Genomic DNA, 19,396 nt, shown 5'->3' with positions numbered 1-19,396 from the left:
TATGAGAAACGTTATGAAAGTGTGTGAAGCGAAAGTGATTTGTCAGGATCGTAGTAAATGGAAATCCGTGATCTCTGCCTACCCCTCTGGGAAACAGGCGTGATTGTATGTATGTATGTATGTATGATACTCACCTGGCATGAAGAAGTGAAGCCTGGGAAATGGTACCATGTTGACTGCCAGCTTACGCAAATCTGCGTTCAGCTGCCCGGGAAAACGGAGGCATGTGGTTATACCGGACATTGTTAACTGGAATAAAATTAAATCATATACAAATTGATGTTAAGAGGATACGGTAGCGAAAATGATAAAATGGAAAGGGGCGCTCCTTTCAACTTGGGAATTTTAGTTAAATATACAAGTGTTATTAACTAGATTTATCGAAAAAAAATTGTCCATTAAGAACAACTCAGTCAAAAGATATTTCAAAAAAATCTTTAAAATCGAGGTTCCGCTCTCGACTCTTTCCTCCTTCAAAACTTAATCAATCGGAACGAAATTTGAGAATCTGAATAACAATGAAATAATCTATGTCGGACCGTTTAGCTTTTTTGGTTAATTGTTACCAATCTTGAGTATCAGACCTTTTTTTGCGCCACAATGAAAAAGGCCGTTTTTGGAAATTTTTGATTGGCTATAGAGTTTTTAATAAAAAATAAGTTCAAAAACTAAAACCCGACTACTATTTTAAGGTAAGTACATAGGTGGCATACGACCACGGCTATCTTCTGAATCTCTGCAAGTATTTATAAAATTTACAAACTTATTATAACATTGAGTTTATGTATTGAAAAGAATACACAGCTGTGAATTTCATGCATGATCATTTCATGAAACAATTTTATCTTGTTTCATACTTTTTAGAGCACATTTTATAGTAGTCGGGTTTTAGTTTTTGAACTTATTTTTTATTTAACTTATTTTGGGGTTACTATTTCATTTATTAAATATGAGGGCGCCGAAGGCGCCCGGCTTAGGAAAGCCTGCGTCGGGCTTCGCCCGACACCTTAAAGTGCGCCGAAGGCGCCGGGCTTATTAATGCGTGCGTCGGGCTTCGCCCGACAAGCCCGACACTTTAAGTAAGAGGGCGCTGAAGGCGCCCGGCTTAGAACCGCGTGCGTCGGGCTTCGCCCGACACTTAAGTTAGAGGGCGCCTCTGGCGCCCGGCTTAGGACCGCGTGGGTCTTTAAGTAGGTTTAGGACCGCGTCTACGGTATGTATATACACTGTCATGTAGCATACCGTATACTGAAAGAGACAGGTATAGCTGACTATCAGTATCGTTATACCGCATTTCTCTCTCTTTATGAAAATTATATTAATTTTGGATGATTAAGAGGCCGTCAATATCAAAAAGTAGAAAATCGTAAAATTGATAGTTTTCTACGTCCGGTTTTAGTTTCAGTATATACTTATTGATAAGAAAAGCACTTGTTTTAAACAGCGCGTATTCTTATCTACAAAATCAGTAGTTAACATCAAGGTAAAGTTACTCCCTGAATTAATTATGATTTTTTTCCTGACGCTAGTTTAAGAAAACCCGCAAATAGTGCTCACGTCTGAGTGAGCTGAGCTCAATTTTGTATACTTTAGGCTGCTAAAATTGATGTTGTCGCATTACTTATATCCTAAACTAAAAATTCAGTAGTTTACATGTGTGTTATCATGCTACTAAAATACAGTAAATGGAAGTTAAACGACATCAATATTTGTCTAAAAATACTTCGAATCAAATGGCAATTACTTCGAAAACCTTTTAGGCAAACAAAAGGCTTTCTTGATAATTAAAAACTTTAAGTATGTGTATGCAAAATAGTGTGTAGTACAAATCAGGAAACACTTCCAATTTTAGATACATACATACATACATACAGTCACGCCTGTATCCCATAAAGGAGTAGGCAGAACACATGAAACTACTAAAGCTTCAGTGTTTAGATACATACTTACTTAAAGTTGTAACTAAAATGCGGTCGGCCCCTGTCGGCATCTTCATAAATTTGAATATGTACGACCGTGTTTTAGTTTTAAAATAATGTTATTTTATAAGCTAGATAACTGGACTACAGAATTATTACCTTTTCATATTTTTCCTTACAAAGAGAACGAATAAAATCAATGTTGAATATAAACTTTCGTAAATTTTCCATACAAACGTCAAAATTGCGAACAGATTCTATTGAGTCAGACGCCCGATCGGGCTCGTTCGGAGCGGACGTGTCGCCAAATTTGCTCCAATGACATTTGTTTTTGACACTGGAAATCATATACGGATACAAAAAGATTGCCAGTGCTATGCATGTATTCAAAAGTAATAAGGTAAATAAATATCGTCACGTCTAAAAGAGTCTCAGTTTAAAATCGTTTTTTTTTGTGTTGTTTACTACTTATTATTGTTGAGAAATAAAAAATATATGTAACTTTAATACAATGATAAGAAATATAGGTATTTTTTGTCTTCTAAACTTTATTAAAATGAAAGAGTTTTGAAATTAATTTTAACTCGTTGGACTTTATTTTCATTATACTGGTCACATTATTTAGTGAGTCAGTGTGTGTAACATTCTCTATCGCGAAGAGACATTCAGTGTGGCGTATGAAAAAACTAACAGAACTAATCATTATAATTATATTCTATAAACGATTATTTACGTAAATGGCGAAATTATTAATTGTAATAATATATTATCTTATCACAAAATTGTTCTGTATGACTTACCTTCTTACGTTCAATATAATTTTTAAATGGTGTTTGCACACGGGGCACGTAACCTTAGATTCAGACAACTAAATTTTGAAAATTATTATTTTAATGAAGAATTCTATATATGGCAACAATTTTACATGTAAACTGACTGTCAACCTCTGTTCATACATAACCTCAACCTTTGTCTCAGTGCATTTATAACGGATGTTATAATGGCTAAACCGATCAGGAACAGTGAGTTATTTTAATTCATTCGGAAAAGGGTTTAACCATTTATAATTAGAATAAACGAAGCACTGTTTTTTACACCAGAGTTGTTTTGATTTTATATGGTGTTTGCACAAATTTATTTTGAAAAATAATCGGAGTCAATTCGTGTGAGATGGTAACACTAAATTAACACTGTCCGCAATCTAAACACGCGGCAGCGTGTCAAGCCAAGTTCAAGTAACCGAACTGGCAGACAACATCGTGTGTAATATTACACGAACTATTTGGAGCCTCTATGGGCGTCCTCACAACAAAAACTATTTCACATAAACGTCTTAAATTTGGCTCTTATATTGATATTTGTGACATACATAAATTATGTGCCTGTTGTGATTGTTTCACCGGATGGTCTGATCGGAAGATTAGACCATTTCGTTGGATCTCCTTCTTGTTTATGTCTTATTATTTGTAACGTTTATTTTGTGTGTGTGTTAACGAATAAATTAATTATATTCTATTCTATTCTATTCTATTATAAAAGTTATAAGAAATGATATTTTATGTCATCAATTGTCATAAAACATTTTGAGGACTGCCATTGAACTTGGCACCCGTTTAGATCTCACTGCTTTTGTCGTTGACGCCAACAACCAAGGCATATATAATATTGAACTTGGCTCATATTTCCCTTTTTTAGTTTTGATGGGATTTTAACGTTACAACTGATCTTCAGTGAAACTATAGACCTGTCTTAAGTTCCTCTCACTTAGGTCACTGACCTCTTCCAGTAAATTGCGGTAGTGTGCGAAAAGTATGTTGGTGAGTGTGACGTGCGTTAGTGTGTGTAAATGGGGTAATTTGACAGATACTGAATTTTTACCCATCGTGACGGGCTCTTAACTGGCTTTCAATAATATATTGTCGTAGTGGAAACTCATTATGCCATGATGACGTAACATACCCTTTATCTAGGGATTCCTACAATCTATGATACACGTCAGAATGTCAAAACAGTGTCAAACTACATCTAGTTGTCACACACGTGTTCAGTAATTATCTTTATTTTTTTAATAACTGGATAACCGTAAGAGTTAAGACGTTAGTTTCTTATAGAAATAAATAGTATTTGATCTAAAGAACCTTTCCTTTAAGTTAACGGAATTCAATAAAAACAGGTTGTATAACGAGGAGTATCATCAGAGCCCTTACCGAGATGAGATGGTTCAGATCCCCGTAGCTAGGGTTGGCAAGCCGGAGCGTTCGGAAGCAGATGTTGTAGAGCGCCTCGTTGTCTATACAGAAGGTCATGTCTGTATTTTCAACCAGTTGGTGTACGGACAGCGTCGCGTTGTACGGTTCTAGGACCACTTCACTGACCTGGAATAGAGGGAAGAGAATTATAAATAACCTAACCACAAAACCTCAGGCAGACAAAACTACGCGCTGCCAGACCCCCTCCTCTGAACTCTGATCATGTCTGCGATCGCTGTGGTAGAAGATGCCGCTCTGGTATAGATCTCTTTAGCCACCGAAGACGTTGCAATCAACCTCCACACAACACTTTTTTTTTTTTTAACAAAAAAGACAATGTACACAAGCATCATTAAAGTTTCGCCAAACTGTAAAACAGTTTGTTGGCGATGCGCTCCATCTTATCCATAGAATTATTAAACTAGATTGTTTGGTTAGGTCAAAAAGTGTGTCCACATGAGAGGTAATTGTTTGGGCTGGTGTCCCTCTCGCACTTGCTGACAATGTCAACATTATTCAGTGACGTCATCACTGTCATAAATTGGGGATACCAGTCAATTTTCAAAGTTACTACTAAATCTACTAACACCCAATTGAAAGTATTTTTTAATTATACAAATCTTTGATTTACTGGCATCAAAATAATTACATTATAATTATTTTCAAATATATCGAAACCCTAGTTTGAATATAACATTAAAATAAAATAAGAAGTTATAAAGTCAGGTAATATACAGATAAAAATACTACTAATATGGGAACCTCATTAACACTGGCAACACGTGCGAGAGGGACACCAGCCCAAACAATGCCCTCTCATGTGGACCGTTTTCGCTAGTCTGATACGATCGACTTTCTGTTTCAGTAATAAGGTTTAATTTCGTATGGCAAAAAATGTGATTGAGCTGTCCCCTGTAAAGGTCTTTGATCTTATATCTAAAAATAACAATCTACCTATTAGATACACTACCTACAGACAGTACATCTTAACTTACTAGACGCTGCAACAATCATCTGCAATAGATGATGTGGCCAGTGAACCACAAAATTAAAATTTTGAAATACCCCCGACCCCGTCATAGTAGACCGATTTTCATGAAACATGGCTAAGAACACTCCCGACTAACTCAGCTTTCAGACAAAAAAAACGAAATCTAAATCGGTTCATCCGTTGGGGAGCTACGATGCCAGACAGACACACACACAGACAGACAGACAAACAGACAGACAGACAGACAGACACGTCAAACTTATAACACCCCGTCGTTTTTGCGTCGGGGGTTAAAAATATTGACCGAAAGCAATGTACAAATAGAAATGGGGGTCTGAGTTACAGAAATCAAGAATGTATTTCAAACACGAAGGCCCGAAGTTCAACTTCACAATAAGTCCGTTTTCACATTATCCGATTCGATAAAGGATTCCGATAGAAAAAATCCAAGATGGCGCCTGTTGCTGATACGTTGTGCGAGGAAGTCGCCAGTTCTTCGATCACCAAGTTACCTCAACCAGACGCTTCGCGATTTATATAAACAACTTGTTCGCACTATGACCCCATGGACCTAGAGTTTCTACGCCAAAAGGTACAAAGAGGTATTCTTTGCCAAGACTTTTGTATTTATTACGTTTCAAAATTTCGGCACTTTCTGGCGCCGTTGGAGGTGCAACGGTGGCAATGTAGCAGCTACGCAGGTGACAATGGTAGCATCCCACACTAACATTCGTTCCATACTCCAAGGGACCAAGGACACTCCATCAGGCCTCTTGCCATCATCCCTGTTCATGCCAGTCGGCTCAAGGAGAGCGGGCACATTGATGGTTGCAAGGGACCGATTGATAATGTCATTAAGCATGTCTCGAAATAGTATTTTATACAATCGTGATATAATACAAAGCTTTTCAGTCGAGTACCATGTTTAGGCCACGAAGCTTGCTGAGTGGCCTAATAGTTCGGTACGAGAGTGAAAAGCTTAATTATATCACTATTGTATACAATACTTTTTCTATAAGTCATCATTTTCATCATCAATGGACGAAAAATATCATCATTCAAGTTAAAATTAATGTTAATAGCGTCGTTCACCGTTGTATCAACATCGAATTACCTAGCAACCAATTGTTTATAATACCCGTCTCTGATTGGTCGATACGCGATAGATTAAAAAAAATGTGTTTCAGATGCAGAAAAATTTGCCAGGTATCGCAAATTAGTATAGAACTTGTATGAAGTTCTATTTTTGAATTTATTTCAGTTAACTAAAGTGAAGTGTAATGAAATATTATAGTTGACTAAGTGTCAAAGACTATCCAACACTGAAAAGTCAGCACTTACGAGTATACTTTAGTCTGTGGCACAGTATAATAAAGAGTACTATCGTACAGTATGGCCACTCCCGCTCCCCGCTGAAAGTGCCACCCACCCCCTCTCGGTTACCTCACAGTTACCGCCTGTCAAAAACGCGAACAGTCGACCTGTCATATTTCACTAATACAAGCATAGTACGCGTTCACCTACACGAGTTTAGACTGTGTGCTAGGAACGCGCCTCTTTCATATATTTGATCGCCAGTGTCCGAGGTGTGTCTGTGGTGTCCTAATTGACTGATTAAAGTCGACGAGTATAGATAGATAGTAATCTCTTACTTTGGGTGAAGGCACGACACTGAACGTGCTCATGATCCTGTCGGGGAACTCCTCCCGGATTTTGCTGAGCAGCAGCGTCCCCATTCCGGACCCCGTGCCGCCGCCGAGCGAGTGCGCCAGCTGGAATCCTGGAAGAAAGTAGGTACCCGTGAATATTGGGTCCTCAATCCTCATAGTTTCTTCATGTTTATATTTATATCATAGAAATTGAAATTTCTTTATTGCCACAGAAACGAATTAACAAATTAGCAAGTAGGTACAAAAAAACTTAACTAAATACTAAATTAAATCCATGTACTAAATTTAGACTAAAGTTTAGTCTTAGTTTCTTATACAATTATGTAAGTAAATATGTTAAAAACTAAATTAAATGTAGCTATTATTCTATCTTATATTAAACAAAAATGTGGCAAATGGTTTTGGCGTCAGCATGATGCTGAGAATGCCAGCCCACATGGGTAACACTTCAGCGCTTTTTTTCAGCCAAAACCAAATTCCCTTCCCACCACCATAGAGGAATAAGTAAGGGAAGTAGAGCGCTGGTGGCCTAGCGGTAAGAGCGCGCGACTTTCAATCCGGAGGTCGCGGGTTCGAACCCCGGCTCGTACCAATGAGTTTTGCGGAACTTATGTGCGAAATGTAATTTAATATTTTGCCAGTCGCTTTTCGGTGAAGGATGATGTAAGTAAGAATTTACAATGGCGACATTTTGTGAACATCAAAGGAGTGAGCCTTCTGTGCTTGTACTATTATATATTCTGTGGCACTACATCTGTAGATTGGCTACGTGCACGACAATTACGCCCACTACCATGTGAACTTGAAGTGGAAAATGTCAAAAAATTACATGTAAATAAACATATATTTTAACGATTTTTCGTTGATTTTAAAGAAATCGAATAAAAAGAGCTACTATTTCAAGTGTCATTTAGGTAAATCGATTATAAAGACATGGATATAATAATAAAAATCAGTTTCCAAAGCATTACTCACGGTATAAACTTCCAACCCCAGACCACAGAAAGAGGCAATAAATTGATGCTGGCAGGGCATTAACAACAAAACAACATTTGTTGCCCATTTCAAACATTACACATTGTATTATATTTTATGAGTTTTGATAGATGACAAACCACAATCAGTGTCGATTTTGACCACCGCAAGCACTGCGATCGCTTTGCTTACCCCCTCCATGCACTTCGCACGAAGCCAATAGATGGGTAATATCGTACCTTGAAGACAGTCGCAGTTTTCCGATTCCTTGCGGATGACATCCATGACGGCGTCAACGAGCTCAGCGCCCTCTGTGTAATGTCCCTTGGCCCAGTTGTTACCTGAAACATATACGTAAAATATTAGTTATTCCATACCCACGCCCGTATTCCTGAACAGGGTAGGCAGAGCACTGCTGCTAAAGTTACACTAATTCTTCAACTCGTAATCTTTCGTGAGTTAGTAGTACCATCTACTCGCCGCTAGATGGCACTTACCAGCGCCGCTCTGTCCGAACACGAAGTTGTCCGGCCTGAAGAGCTGTCCGTAGGGTCCTGCCCTCACTGAATCCATGGTCCCGGGTTCGAGGTCGACCATTACCGCTCGCGGCACGTATTTACCTAGAACATAAAGGTCGATTTCGTTATTTACAAAACATTATATATGTAAATCAAGGACGATATAATACCTATACAGAACATGAAGCAGTAGTATAATATGAAGCAGTCCTAAATAGAGTGAAAGAAAAGAGGACCTTATTGAATATTATTAAAAATAGGAGAGGAAAGATGATAGGCCACCTGCTACGACATGACCATTTCATCAGAAACATAATAGAAGGGAAATTAAATGGAAAGAGAGGAAGGGGAAGGCCAAGAAAGAGTTATATGAGCCAAGTAAAGGAACATGTAAGGGCCGTGTCGTACCAGGGGGCCGATTTTTGAATCTCACGGCGTTCGAATTCAGAAAATTGTCACTGAAAATAGTAGGCAATTTCGGTGACAATTTTCTGAATTCGAACGAAGTGAGACTCAAAAATCGGCCCCCAGGACACTAAAAGGCTGGCTTCGGATCGACCAAAGTGGAGACAACTTCATCAAGCTGCACCGACAAGAGCCCCGCTCTGAAATTGAATTGAATAATACAGAACAGACAAAGCCCATACAAAAAACCGTACCCCTGAAATGTATGGGCCTTTTAGGCTTAAAACTAGATGGCGCTGTTTCGCAGCCTGGAAGTGGCCAAAATCATATTTTCCCCAAATATTTTTGCGTGTTTTTATTTTTTATAAGAACAAATGACTTGCTTCTTTATTCTAATATCTTGATATCACGTCACATTTGGAAAAAAAAATTTTTAGGTATCATCAGCGTAATTCTGATAATATTTAATAGGTGGCACTAAAAAATAAAAATAAATGTATATAGAAGGCGACATATTCAAACGGATAAACCGCAACAAGTCGAACTTGTTAAATTCACAATGCAAATTTCTCTCAGTGTATCTTAAAAAAACCAGGGAGGAAATAGCCGAGAGCGTTTGTATGGAGAATTGACCCCTACCCACAGAGAACCTCCTATAGAGTGGCAATCTTGTATATTTTGTTCGCGATACGAGTCACCAGTGTTTGGGGTGCGAGGAGCGGGCGGGGAATGTGTTAAGCGCGCTGTGATTGGCCGTTTCAAGGACGGCGGGCAGTCGCGCCAGATGAAAAGGGACAGAAGTATGACTGTCCCTCTACTGACGCGTAAGTGGCCAATGTAAGTTGACCTATGCCGGCTCTGAATAAATTATAAATATGACTTATTTGTGGAATGTAATGCCGTCTGTTTTTAAATTTGAGCTTCTTGTTACCTTTCCACACCATTTCACACTACAGGTGGACATCTTTAAGGCATCAAAATACCCTTTTTCAATTTTTTTGTGCGAAAAACACGCGCTGCTTTCGGGTCTGTTACTTGGTCGATACTGATCGGGCACGGCGAGCGCCCGCGCTTATATCAGTGCAAATACTAGGAAGGCTGGCGACCGCGAGTCGTCTTGTAATGGATGTCTATAGGGGTTGGTCTGTGCCCCTACCGTATCGTCTTAAGTACGCAAGAATTAGGACTCACCGCCCGACGCTTCTTCGTAGTAGACGTTGATCCTCTCCAGCTGTTGAGGGTTTTCGCCGTGGTAGTGCCCCGAGGGATCCACGCCATGCTCATCGGAGATTATCTCCCAGAACTGAAATGGATACAGATACAGATAATTTATTAATAACACCAGGTTACATGTCATGAGCATTGTAGTGAGCGTCAGGACCCCTGGACCACTACAGATATTTGATGTTTAGTACATACTAAAATTTAGTACCTATTTGATACTATTTGCATATACTTACATACTTCAACGCCACGGCTGGGCTCACAACTTTAAATTCCATCATAACTTTTTTCTGGTACGCCAAAAAAATTTGAAAAAAATATATTGACAGGTACCAAATAGGTAGTAAATATTGACTAAGATATCAATTAGTAGTGTTGTCTAGAACTATGTAAACCAAAAATGGTCCAGACATCCTGACGTCAGAATGTCTGGCCACTTTATTCGCTCGATTTTTCGATATCAGTGGAGGTACCAAATATATGTACTCAGGTACCAAATAGTATCAAATAGGTACTAAATTTTAGTATGTACTAAACATCAAATATCTGTAGTGGTCCAGGGGTCCTGACGCTCACAGCATTGTACACATTGAATGGATTCTTAGATTTATCATTTTACATTTTTTTTTTTTAAATACTACGTCGGTGGCAAACAAGCATACGGCCCGCCTGATGTAAAGCGGTCACCGTAACCTATGGACGCCTGCAACTCAAACAGTGTCACAAGCGCGTTGCCACCCTATTAGAAACTTGTACACTCCCTTTTGCTGTGTTAAGTACACAGCAAAAAGGAATGTACAAGTTCTAAGGAGGGTTCGGGTTGCCGACGACTCAAAGGACAATAGACGGAACAAGTTAGTTCCGTGAGTCCTCCCGTCATCAGCACACCGCACCCTCGTTGAGCTCTGGCAGCCTTACTCACCGGCAGGAACACAACACTATGAGTAGGGTCTAGTGCTATTTGGCTGCGGTCTTCTGTAAGGCGGAGGTACTACCCCAGTTGGGCTCTGCTCTAGATTCGAGCGAGACGATATCCGCTGTGCTGTGCCCTACCACACAAAGCGGAATATCATTCGCTATGCCCTACCTCCTCTAGACATAATCTAATTATTACAAAACTACTATAAATATAACTTAATTACTTAATATTATATGTCAGGGAGCTCTAGCAACTCGTCTACTGAATAAAAAACATGGCTGGGAAGCCACTTCCTTAATTTAGATTTAAAGGTCGCCGCGGAAGCCGCATCTTTTTAGGGTTCCGTACCAAAAAGGTACAACAGGAACCCTTATGGTGCGACTCTGTCCGTCTGTCTGTCCGTCTGTCACATTCCTAAATATCTCGAGAACTACTAATGCTATCAACTTGAAATTTGCAATAGTTGTGAACATTGTGAACCTCTACAAATAGAAGGTATAATTTTTTTAAATTATTAATTTTAATTGTAGAAAATGGCCAAAATGAAAGGGGGGCAAACTGTAAATTTCAAGTTACTAGGTCAAGTGGGGTAGCGTTGGAAAGAGCTCAAATTGAACGTAAATAAGCTATTTTTTATAATTTTTTTGTTGTGGAAAAAAAAAGAATTTTGAAGGAAAATGTAAAAAAAAATACCGTCCCCCCCCCCCCCCCCTTATCTCCGAAGTTTACCAACGAAAAATTATGAAAATTTTAGTAAACATTGGTTTTATGCTAAATATTACAGGAAAAATATAATCGTGTTTGTATTTTGAATACTTTTTTTTTAATTCACAAAAAACTTTTCAGATTTTTACTTTCAATTTACCCACCCTTGCGGATGTATATCGTACTTCAAATTAATACGAGATGTTACGTAAACCATCTTCTATCCAATAAAGTAAAAACTGTTTAAATCGGTTAACATTATATAAAGAATTATCCCTGAAAAACCAGGTCGCGCAAATTAGTTAGCAAATTGACCGGGAGATGGCGCTATACACAATAATACTCATTAGTGCCTATACTTTTGTCTTCTAGTCAAGTCATTAGAGTTATATGAAAATATGAGATTATTTTTACTAGGTAGTTTGAAAGAAAGTTTGTACGTGTTAGCATCCTCTCTAAACGCACTATTAAAACATAAAGGGTAGTTGAAGATTGAATATAGAAAAGTGGCGGTAGATGTGCGCAGGGCGGCCATTAGGCGATTGACGAAGAACTCGAGGGAAATAGGATAGACAATTGTATCTGATGTACTTATAAATAAGATTATCAAGAATACAAAGTACTGTTTCAAAGGCGTTCGTCTTATTTATCCGAGGACTCCTCACAGTCAGAAGTGGTAAGAACGACGGAAAAACCCCACAGGTATGATGATTTCTTTTACATAATTATGTTGTACTTTGCATGATGTTGCATCACTCCCGTTTAAATGTTAATTTGCTTAGTCTATGCAAAATACAATTAACTACAAGTGTATGAAACCTTATTGAAAGCAAACAATAACGTTTAGACGATGAAAAAAGAAAACAAGTGAATGATGCATCCCAAATTATTTCCAGTAAAAATCAATGACATTATTTGGAATTTTGATAAAAATCGGCAAAAAGTAGTTTGTCTTTGACTGTCACATTAACTAGTCTTTTTGTGCGAAGGGGATGCAAGTAAATGAAACATATATCTAAGTATTGAAGTTTTAAGAATGAGATAAATGGTCATACGTTTACTTATTGTTACAAAATATCATTTTGATAACACATTGGTAAACTGTCAAATAGACAAGTATGTATTGTATACTAAAACTTTGCCAAAATATGACAGTACAGATCGTAAAATAAATTATATAATATTCACCAAAAACATTTGTCGAAATTTGAACTTTCTAGCGTTAGTAACAAAGTCCCTATTTGATTAATTGTTTTTTTACTACATCACGGTCACGGGATTATTTCAAATGTTTATTGAGTACGCATTAACCGATCGACATCGCTATCGCGAGTCTGGAATCTGGAATTTGGATCTACTAGCGATAGTAATAAAGTCGCGAATCGATTGATCACTATGTGTTGATAGTGACTGAGTTTCTGCATCACTATTTTTATTTACAATCTTACTAATGGATGGTCTCATTCGCGAAGGTGCGTGATGTGGGTCGTAATGTCATACTGTTAGAGGTTAAATTTGACAAATCTGCGCGACATTGCGAATGACACCACCTGTATACAATGTAAACGATTTCAATAGAAAAACTAAAATGCCCAAGGAGATTTATATCAATTAATAAACAGGATTTCATTACCTACTTATTATCATTAATTTTAGAAATTAAATTGAAATAATGATGAAATTTAAAATATTTAAGCTAATCTGAATTCTTTATTTTCTGCCAACACAAATTTGCATGGGTAAAACGGTGTGTACCTACTTTGACATGTTGTTTATTAATTTAAAATAAAGCAAAATTTTAAAAAAAGATCGTTTGAAGAGTAACATTGTGTTTTGTTCAAACTGTCATTGTGTCTTTGTCATCGGGTATACATGTTAAAATATTTACACATATACATATTATATGTATTTATGGATGATACTAGCTGGCTAACAAAACGATCAAGCGGGAACTTTACCACGTTTCCGGACACATGACATTTATAGTCCGCGAATGTGTTAATGTAATAAATAGGTATAGGTTTTGTTTATCACGACCCCTGACTTTAGGTTTCCATAATTATTTTTTTGCTAGAGATAAGTTTATAAAAAAATAATTATATAGAACAGTACTTGGCCTTCCTACGTTACATGGATTAATTCACAATAGCTAATGAGTTTTTTTATTTTCTTTCCTTGTCTCTTCCTACTAATACCTCGTATACCTTCGTAATTCAATAATGTCGGAATGATTATTACATCAATCAAAATAAAATGTAATGTACTATGGTTGGGTTTTACACAAATAATTCGATTATTCAGTTTCTGCTGACCAATATTTGACATTATGTCTTCGGATAACGAGTCACGATACACACCGCCGCCGCCTCGGAGTACCAAGCTACTCAACCGAGCTTCACGTAGTCTCAATCGTCATGAAAGTTACAAGGCTCGACGGCGCTCCGTCACCAAAACGAATAAGAGACAGAAGGCGCGTACCACGTATAGGAGTCGCTCTCGGCAGCGCCGTAGGTCGCCTTCGCGTTCCGACAAAAGTACGAGTAGAAGCAATTCTAGCAGCAGTGGCGGTAGTTCGAGTACTCGAATAACCTTGCAACGCAGCCGCCGTACTCAGAGTTCTCGAAAGAAACGTCATCGTGACCAGTCATCAGATACGAACAGTGACAGTACGTATCGATCCGTACATCGTGGTAGAAAACGACGCCGTTATGATTCAATATCAGCTGATTCTTCTTCGCAAAGTTCGTTCAAGAACTACCGTGATCGACCTCGAAATCGCATTCGTCGTCACGGGAAACGAAGACGGTATCGTTCTGAATCTGCGGCTAGCCGAGACAATATCCTAAACAAATTTATAAAGGTGTTGGCAAATAAAGGAAATAACTTCGAAGGGGCTCACAACGTTATTCCGCAATTTGATCCAGATACACATACTCAGACTGCAACAGACTGGGTCCGAAAAGTCAATGAGACGGCAAGGATATACGGCTGGACCGAGAGACAGATAATTTACCATGCAATACCTAAGTTAGCTGGCAACGCTAAGCAATGGTATCAGGGGAGGCGTACGGTAGATCTAAGTTGGAAAGAATGGCAGAAGAAAATAATACGAACATTCCCTGATGACCGCAATTATGCAGACCGTCTCAACGAAATGCTGCTTAGGAGAAGTAAAAGGGACGAGTCATTGGAGGAGTACTTCCATGACAAAGCGAGACTAGTGAAAATGTGTGGTCTTAAAGGTCGAAATGCCGTTGACTGCATAATCAATGGCATATTCGACCATAACATTCGACTTAATGCTCAAGGGTCAAACTTTAAAAGGACAGCACAGTTGCTTAGATACTTACGCCGTATATCCAAAAGAAATAACGCTGATGTTAAAAGAGATAATAAGCCCTCTAAAAATGAGTTACAACATGACCGTGATCGTGGAATGAGTCGCAAAAACTATTCTAATTCTTATGGAGTACAGGGCACGCGTGAACGAACGGCGAATAATACCTTAATTTGCTTTAATTGCAGCGAGCCTGGCCATACGGCTCGTAAATGCTTAAAACCTATTAAGCGTTGTGGGAAATGTTCGCGTCTTGGCCACGATACAAATCGTTGTACTGAGGGTCAATATCATGTTAAATCCACACAGTCAACCGAAAAGCCGAGCAATGAAAGTGGCTCAGCTCAAACGGTGCTACGAATAACTAGCACTGGGAACGCAGATAGTAAGTATTATAAGACAATAACTATTAATAATGTGCCATGTTCGGCCTATATAGATTTCGGTAGTCAGTGCACGCTTGTTAAAGAATCGATAGCTAGACAGTTAGGGTTAATATTAAATAAGACACAACTTCCCCTTATTAAAGGTTTTGCTGATGGGAGTGTTATGCCACAAGGTAGGGTGATAGTTAATATAAAGATAGATACCATAGACGCTGACGTCGAGGCCTTAGTTGTTGCAGACCATTTGCTTAAAACCGATACGCTTATCGGGCAAACATTAACAGAATTACCGACGGTAGTGGTACATAAAACAAGTGAAAAATTAACATTTTATTGCGATCATTCAGATGTAGATCGGACAAGTGTAATAATTACCGAAAACGTCAACGTTATAGGACTGACCGATATTAGTGTTCATACAGATGACGAGTATACGGGCTTGCTATTCATTCCGGGAAGCGTATGTTTAAAACCAGACAACGAATACATTTTATTACAAGGAATTTATCAATTTCTAAAGGGCAAGGGCCGTTGTATGTTAATGAACCCAACTTCTAAGACTGTTTCTTTGCCTAAGCTTAAATTAATCGGACGTGCGGTTAAACTAGATAATAAACATGTTTATGTTCCTGAGTTTGATCAAAAATGTGTTAACAATATTAATGTTGAGACTAGAAGTGAACATCATGGTACCAATGATAATTCACTAAAGGAACCAATTACGCTAGAAATGTTAAATATTGGACCTAATGTATCAAGTGAGCATAAACACCGTCTCCTTGAGTTACTAAATAATTTTAGGGATTGTTTTGCTTTTAATATGAAAGAGTTAGGCCTCACTACTATTACGGAAATGACTCTTAAGCTCAATGATAGTATACCCGTCACGTATAGACCATATAGATTACCGTATAGCGAACGTGCAAAGGTAAGGGAAATGGTGGGAGAATTGTTGGCAAACAACATCATACGTGAGTCTCAGTCCCCGTACGCTAGTCCTATCGTATTAGTGCGCAAGAAGAATAACGACTACAGACTTTGCGTTGATTATAGAGCGTTAAATAAGAAGACCATAAAGGACAGCTACCCTATGCCAGTCATAGATGACCAACTAGACCGGCTTAGTGGGAAATCCTTCTTCACCAGTTTAGACTTGGCATCTGGGTACTATCAGATACCAGTGGCGGAAGAGTCTCGTTATATAACGGCATTTGTGACACCTGACGGCCATTACGAGTATACAAGAATGCCGTTTGGGCTCGTAAATGCGCCAGCCGTGTTTCAGAGCATGATAAACAAGGCACTAGGGTCCAAACGTTTTGAGCTGGCCATCCCCTACTTAGATGATCTACTATCGACAGGCAGTACGATAGAAGAAGCGTTTAGTAAATTGGAACAGATATTGGAGCTCTTGCGTGAGGCTAAGTTAACACTTAATCTCAAGAAATGTCACTTCTTCCAATCAGAGATAGATTATCTGGGTTACGAAATAACAAAAGCTGGACTTAAACCAGGCAGTAAGAAAATACAGGCAGTCGCAGAGTTTCCTAAGCCAGACAATGTTCATCAAGTCCGACAGTTTGTCGGCCTTGCTAGTTACTTCAGGCGTTTTGTGCATAATTTTGCTTCGATTGCACAACCCCTAACTAAGCTAACGAAGTCAGGAGTAGTTTGGGAATGGGGCCAAGATCAGGAGAATGCATTCCAAGAGGTAAAGTCTAAGCTGATTTCTAGACCATTACTGGCATTGTATGACCCGGAATATATAACCGAGGTTCATTGTGATGCCAGTAAGCTGGGTGTAGGTGGGATCCTTCTACAAAGGCCAGACGAAGAATCTCCTCTCAGACCGGTCGCCTACTTCAGCAGGCAAACAACTCGTGAGGAAAGCTTTTGGCACTCCTACGAGTTGGAAACCATGGCAGTTGTGTTGTCTCTCAAAAAGTTCCGAATTTATTTGATCGGATTGGAATTTAAGGTGATTACCGACTGTAATGCCATACGGACAACATTGACCAAAAGAGATTTGATTCCTAAGATAGCGAGGTGGTGGTTGCTTCTGCAGGAATACAATTTTACAATTGAATATAGACCAGGACACAAAATGCAACACGTCGATGCCTTAAGCCGGAATCCAGTGTTACCACCGGAAAACCAAGACGAAGTAGAAATCCTGAACATTACCACGAATGATTGGCTACACACAGTGCAGATGACAGACCCACGTGTTAAACACATAAAAAGTATTTTAGAAACTAGCCAGGATGATGTTAAGGATATTACAACCAATTATGTACTCCGGGACAATAAAGTTTATCGGCGGGTAGGTACAAAATTAAAATGGGTCATCCCAAATTCTGCCCGCTGGAAGATATGCCAATTAAATCATGACGAGGCAGGTCACTTTGCCTTCGACAAGACACTTGAAAAAATACAAGCCGACTATTGGTTCCCCAAGATGAACCGTTTCATCAAGAAATATGTTAATGCATGCATTAACTGTGCGTATAACAAAGAACTAGGTGGTAAAAAATCTGGCTACCTACATCCGATCCCCAAAGTTAACGCTGTATTTCATACGGTTCATATGGACCATCTTGGACCTTTTATTAAAAGCAAAAGGGGAAATTGCTACATACTCGGTGTTATCGATGGGTTTACCAAGTACATTTTTGTCAAGGCTGTAAAGAATACAAAATCAAAAACCACCATAAAAGTATTGGATGACATATTCTCATCATTCTGTAGACCAAAAATTATTATATCAGATCAGGGTTCCAGCTTCACTTCGAAAGAGTTTAAAACCTATATTGAATCTATTGGAACTAAACATATTTTGAACGCTGTCGCGACACCACGGGCTAATGGGCAGATCGAGAGATATAACCGGACGATACTAAACTCTCTCTCATCCATGAACCACGGCCTGGATGAGAAGGACTGGGATTTACACGTAAATAAGCTGCAGTGGAGTTTGAATAACACCATCAATAAAAGTACAGGGAAATCGCCTGCTGAAATTATGTTTGGACAAAGAACTACAAGCCAGAGTGAAGGTATTCTGAAAGGAGCTTTAGAAACAGATGAACAGATGTCAGATACAGAAAGACAAGAAATGAGGGAGAAAGTACAGAAGAGGGTAGAGGAAGGACAAGCGAGAATGAAGGAATACTACGATAAAGACAGGGCCATGACGAAACAATTTAAAGAGGGTGATTTAATAATGATACCTAACCATAACCCTGAAAAGGGGAAAAGCAAAAAGTTGGCACCTAAATTTCGAGGACCATTTAGAGTAACATCTGTCTTGGAAAACGATAGATATGAGATATCAAGTATACCGGGTCACGCTCAAAAACGGTATAAGAATGTATACTCAGCAGATCAACTAAAACCATGGGTTTCAATTTGTCTATCACCAATTGCTAGCGAGCTTAGTGACAATTCAGAAACAGATTCAAATGAAGAATAAGTTGTTTTTAAGGAAGTTGTAGAGCGTTGTTTTTCGGCATTTTAACCTTAACGTCTGCGTTTATGGATCTTAATATTATTTTACATTGTTTTAGACAGTTTAAGAAATCGGACTGCCTATTTGTTCTCTTGCTGTTTATAATTGTAGTGTTAATTATTGATTGATGTAATAATCTGACTTTATGACAGCTCCCTATTCCTGTTCTAACAGTTGCAGCATAGATATAAGAAACGTTGGCTGTCCCCGGGCAATCGGAGAGTTGTCGGGACGCACATGGGAGCGTGGGTGTCGCTGAGTAATCGGAGTTTGCTCAGGTCTCCTAAGAAGTTATGGCCGTCGCTGGGTAGTCGGAAATTACCCAGGACGAGCAAGGAACTCGGGCCGTCGCTGGGTAGTCGGAAATTACCCAGGACGAGTGCAGAAGTGTGGCCGTCGCTGGGTAGTCGGAAATTACCCAGGACGATCGCTGAATAGTCAGAAACTACTTACAATAGTTCTTACAAGAAACAGAGATGATTAATGAAGACTGGCTCTCGGGTGGCTTAAGAAGATTTACAGTTCTGATTCTTTGGATGGTTGAATATATGATAATGAGTATAATGAACAATATGTTTATTGAATTATTT

General features: G+C 38.7%; 1 protein-coding gene across 1 annotated transcript in view; it reads right to left on the bottom strand.

The window, feature by feature from the left end:
• The window catches only part of LOC125239294 (tubulin beta-2 chain-like), a 62,316-nt gene that overhangs the window by 25,386 nt on the left and 17,534 nt on the right, over positions 1–19,396 (bottom strand). Inside the window, exons 2-7 of the mRNA XM_048146836.1 lie at positions 9,919–10,030; positions 8,302–8,424; positions 8,044–8,145; positions 6,812–6,939; positions 4,127–4,294; positions 135–249 (exon numbers count right to left, since the gene is read on the bottom strand). Coding sequence (XP_048002793.1) covers positions 135–249; positions 4,127–4,294; positions 6,812–6,939; positions 8,044–8,145; positions 8,302–8,424; positions 9,919–10,030 — 748 coding nt within the window. The remainder of the gene's footprint in view (positions 1–134; positions 250–4,126; positions 4,295–6,811; positions 6,940–8,043; positions 8,146–8,301; positions 8,425–9,918; positions 10,031–19,396) is intronic.

The sequence above is a fragment of the Leguminivora glycinivorella genome, chromosome 25 (genome assembly GCF_023078275.1).
Source record: "Leguminivora glycinivorella isolate SPB_JAAS2020 chromosome 25, LegGlyc_1.1, whole genome shotgun sequence".
In the NCBI taxonomy this organism is placed as follows: domain Eukaryota; kingdom Metazoa; phylum Arthropoda; class Insecta; order Lepidoptera; family Tortricidae; genus Leguminivora; species Leguminivora glycinivorella.
This window is presented reverse-complemented; position numbering and strand designations above follow the sequence as displayed.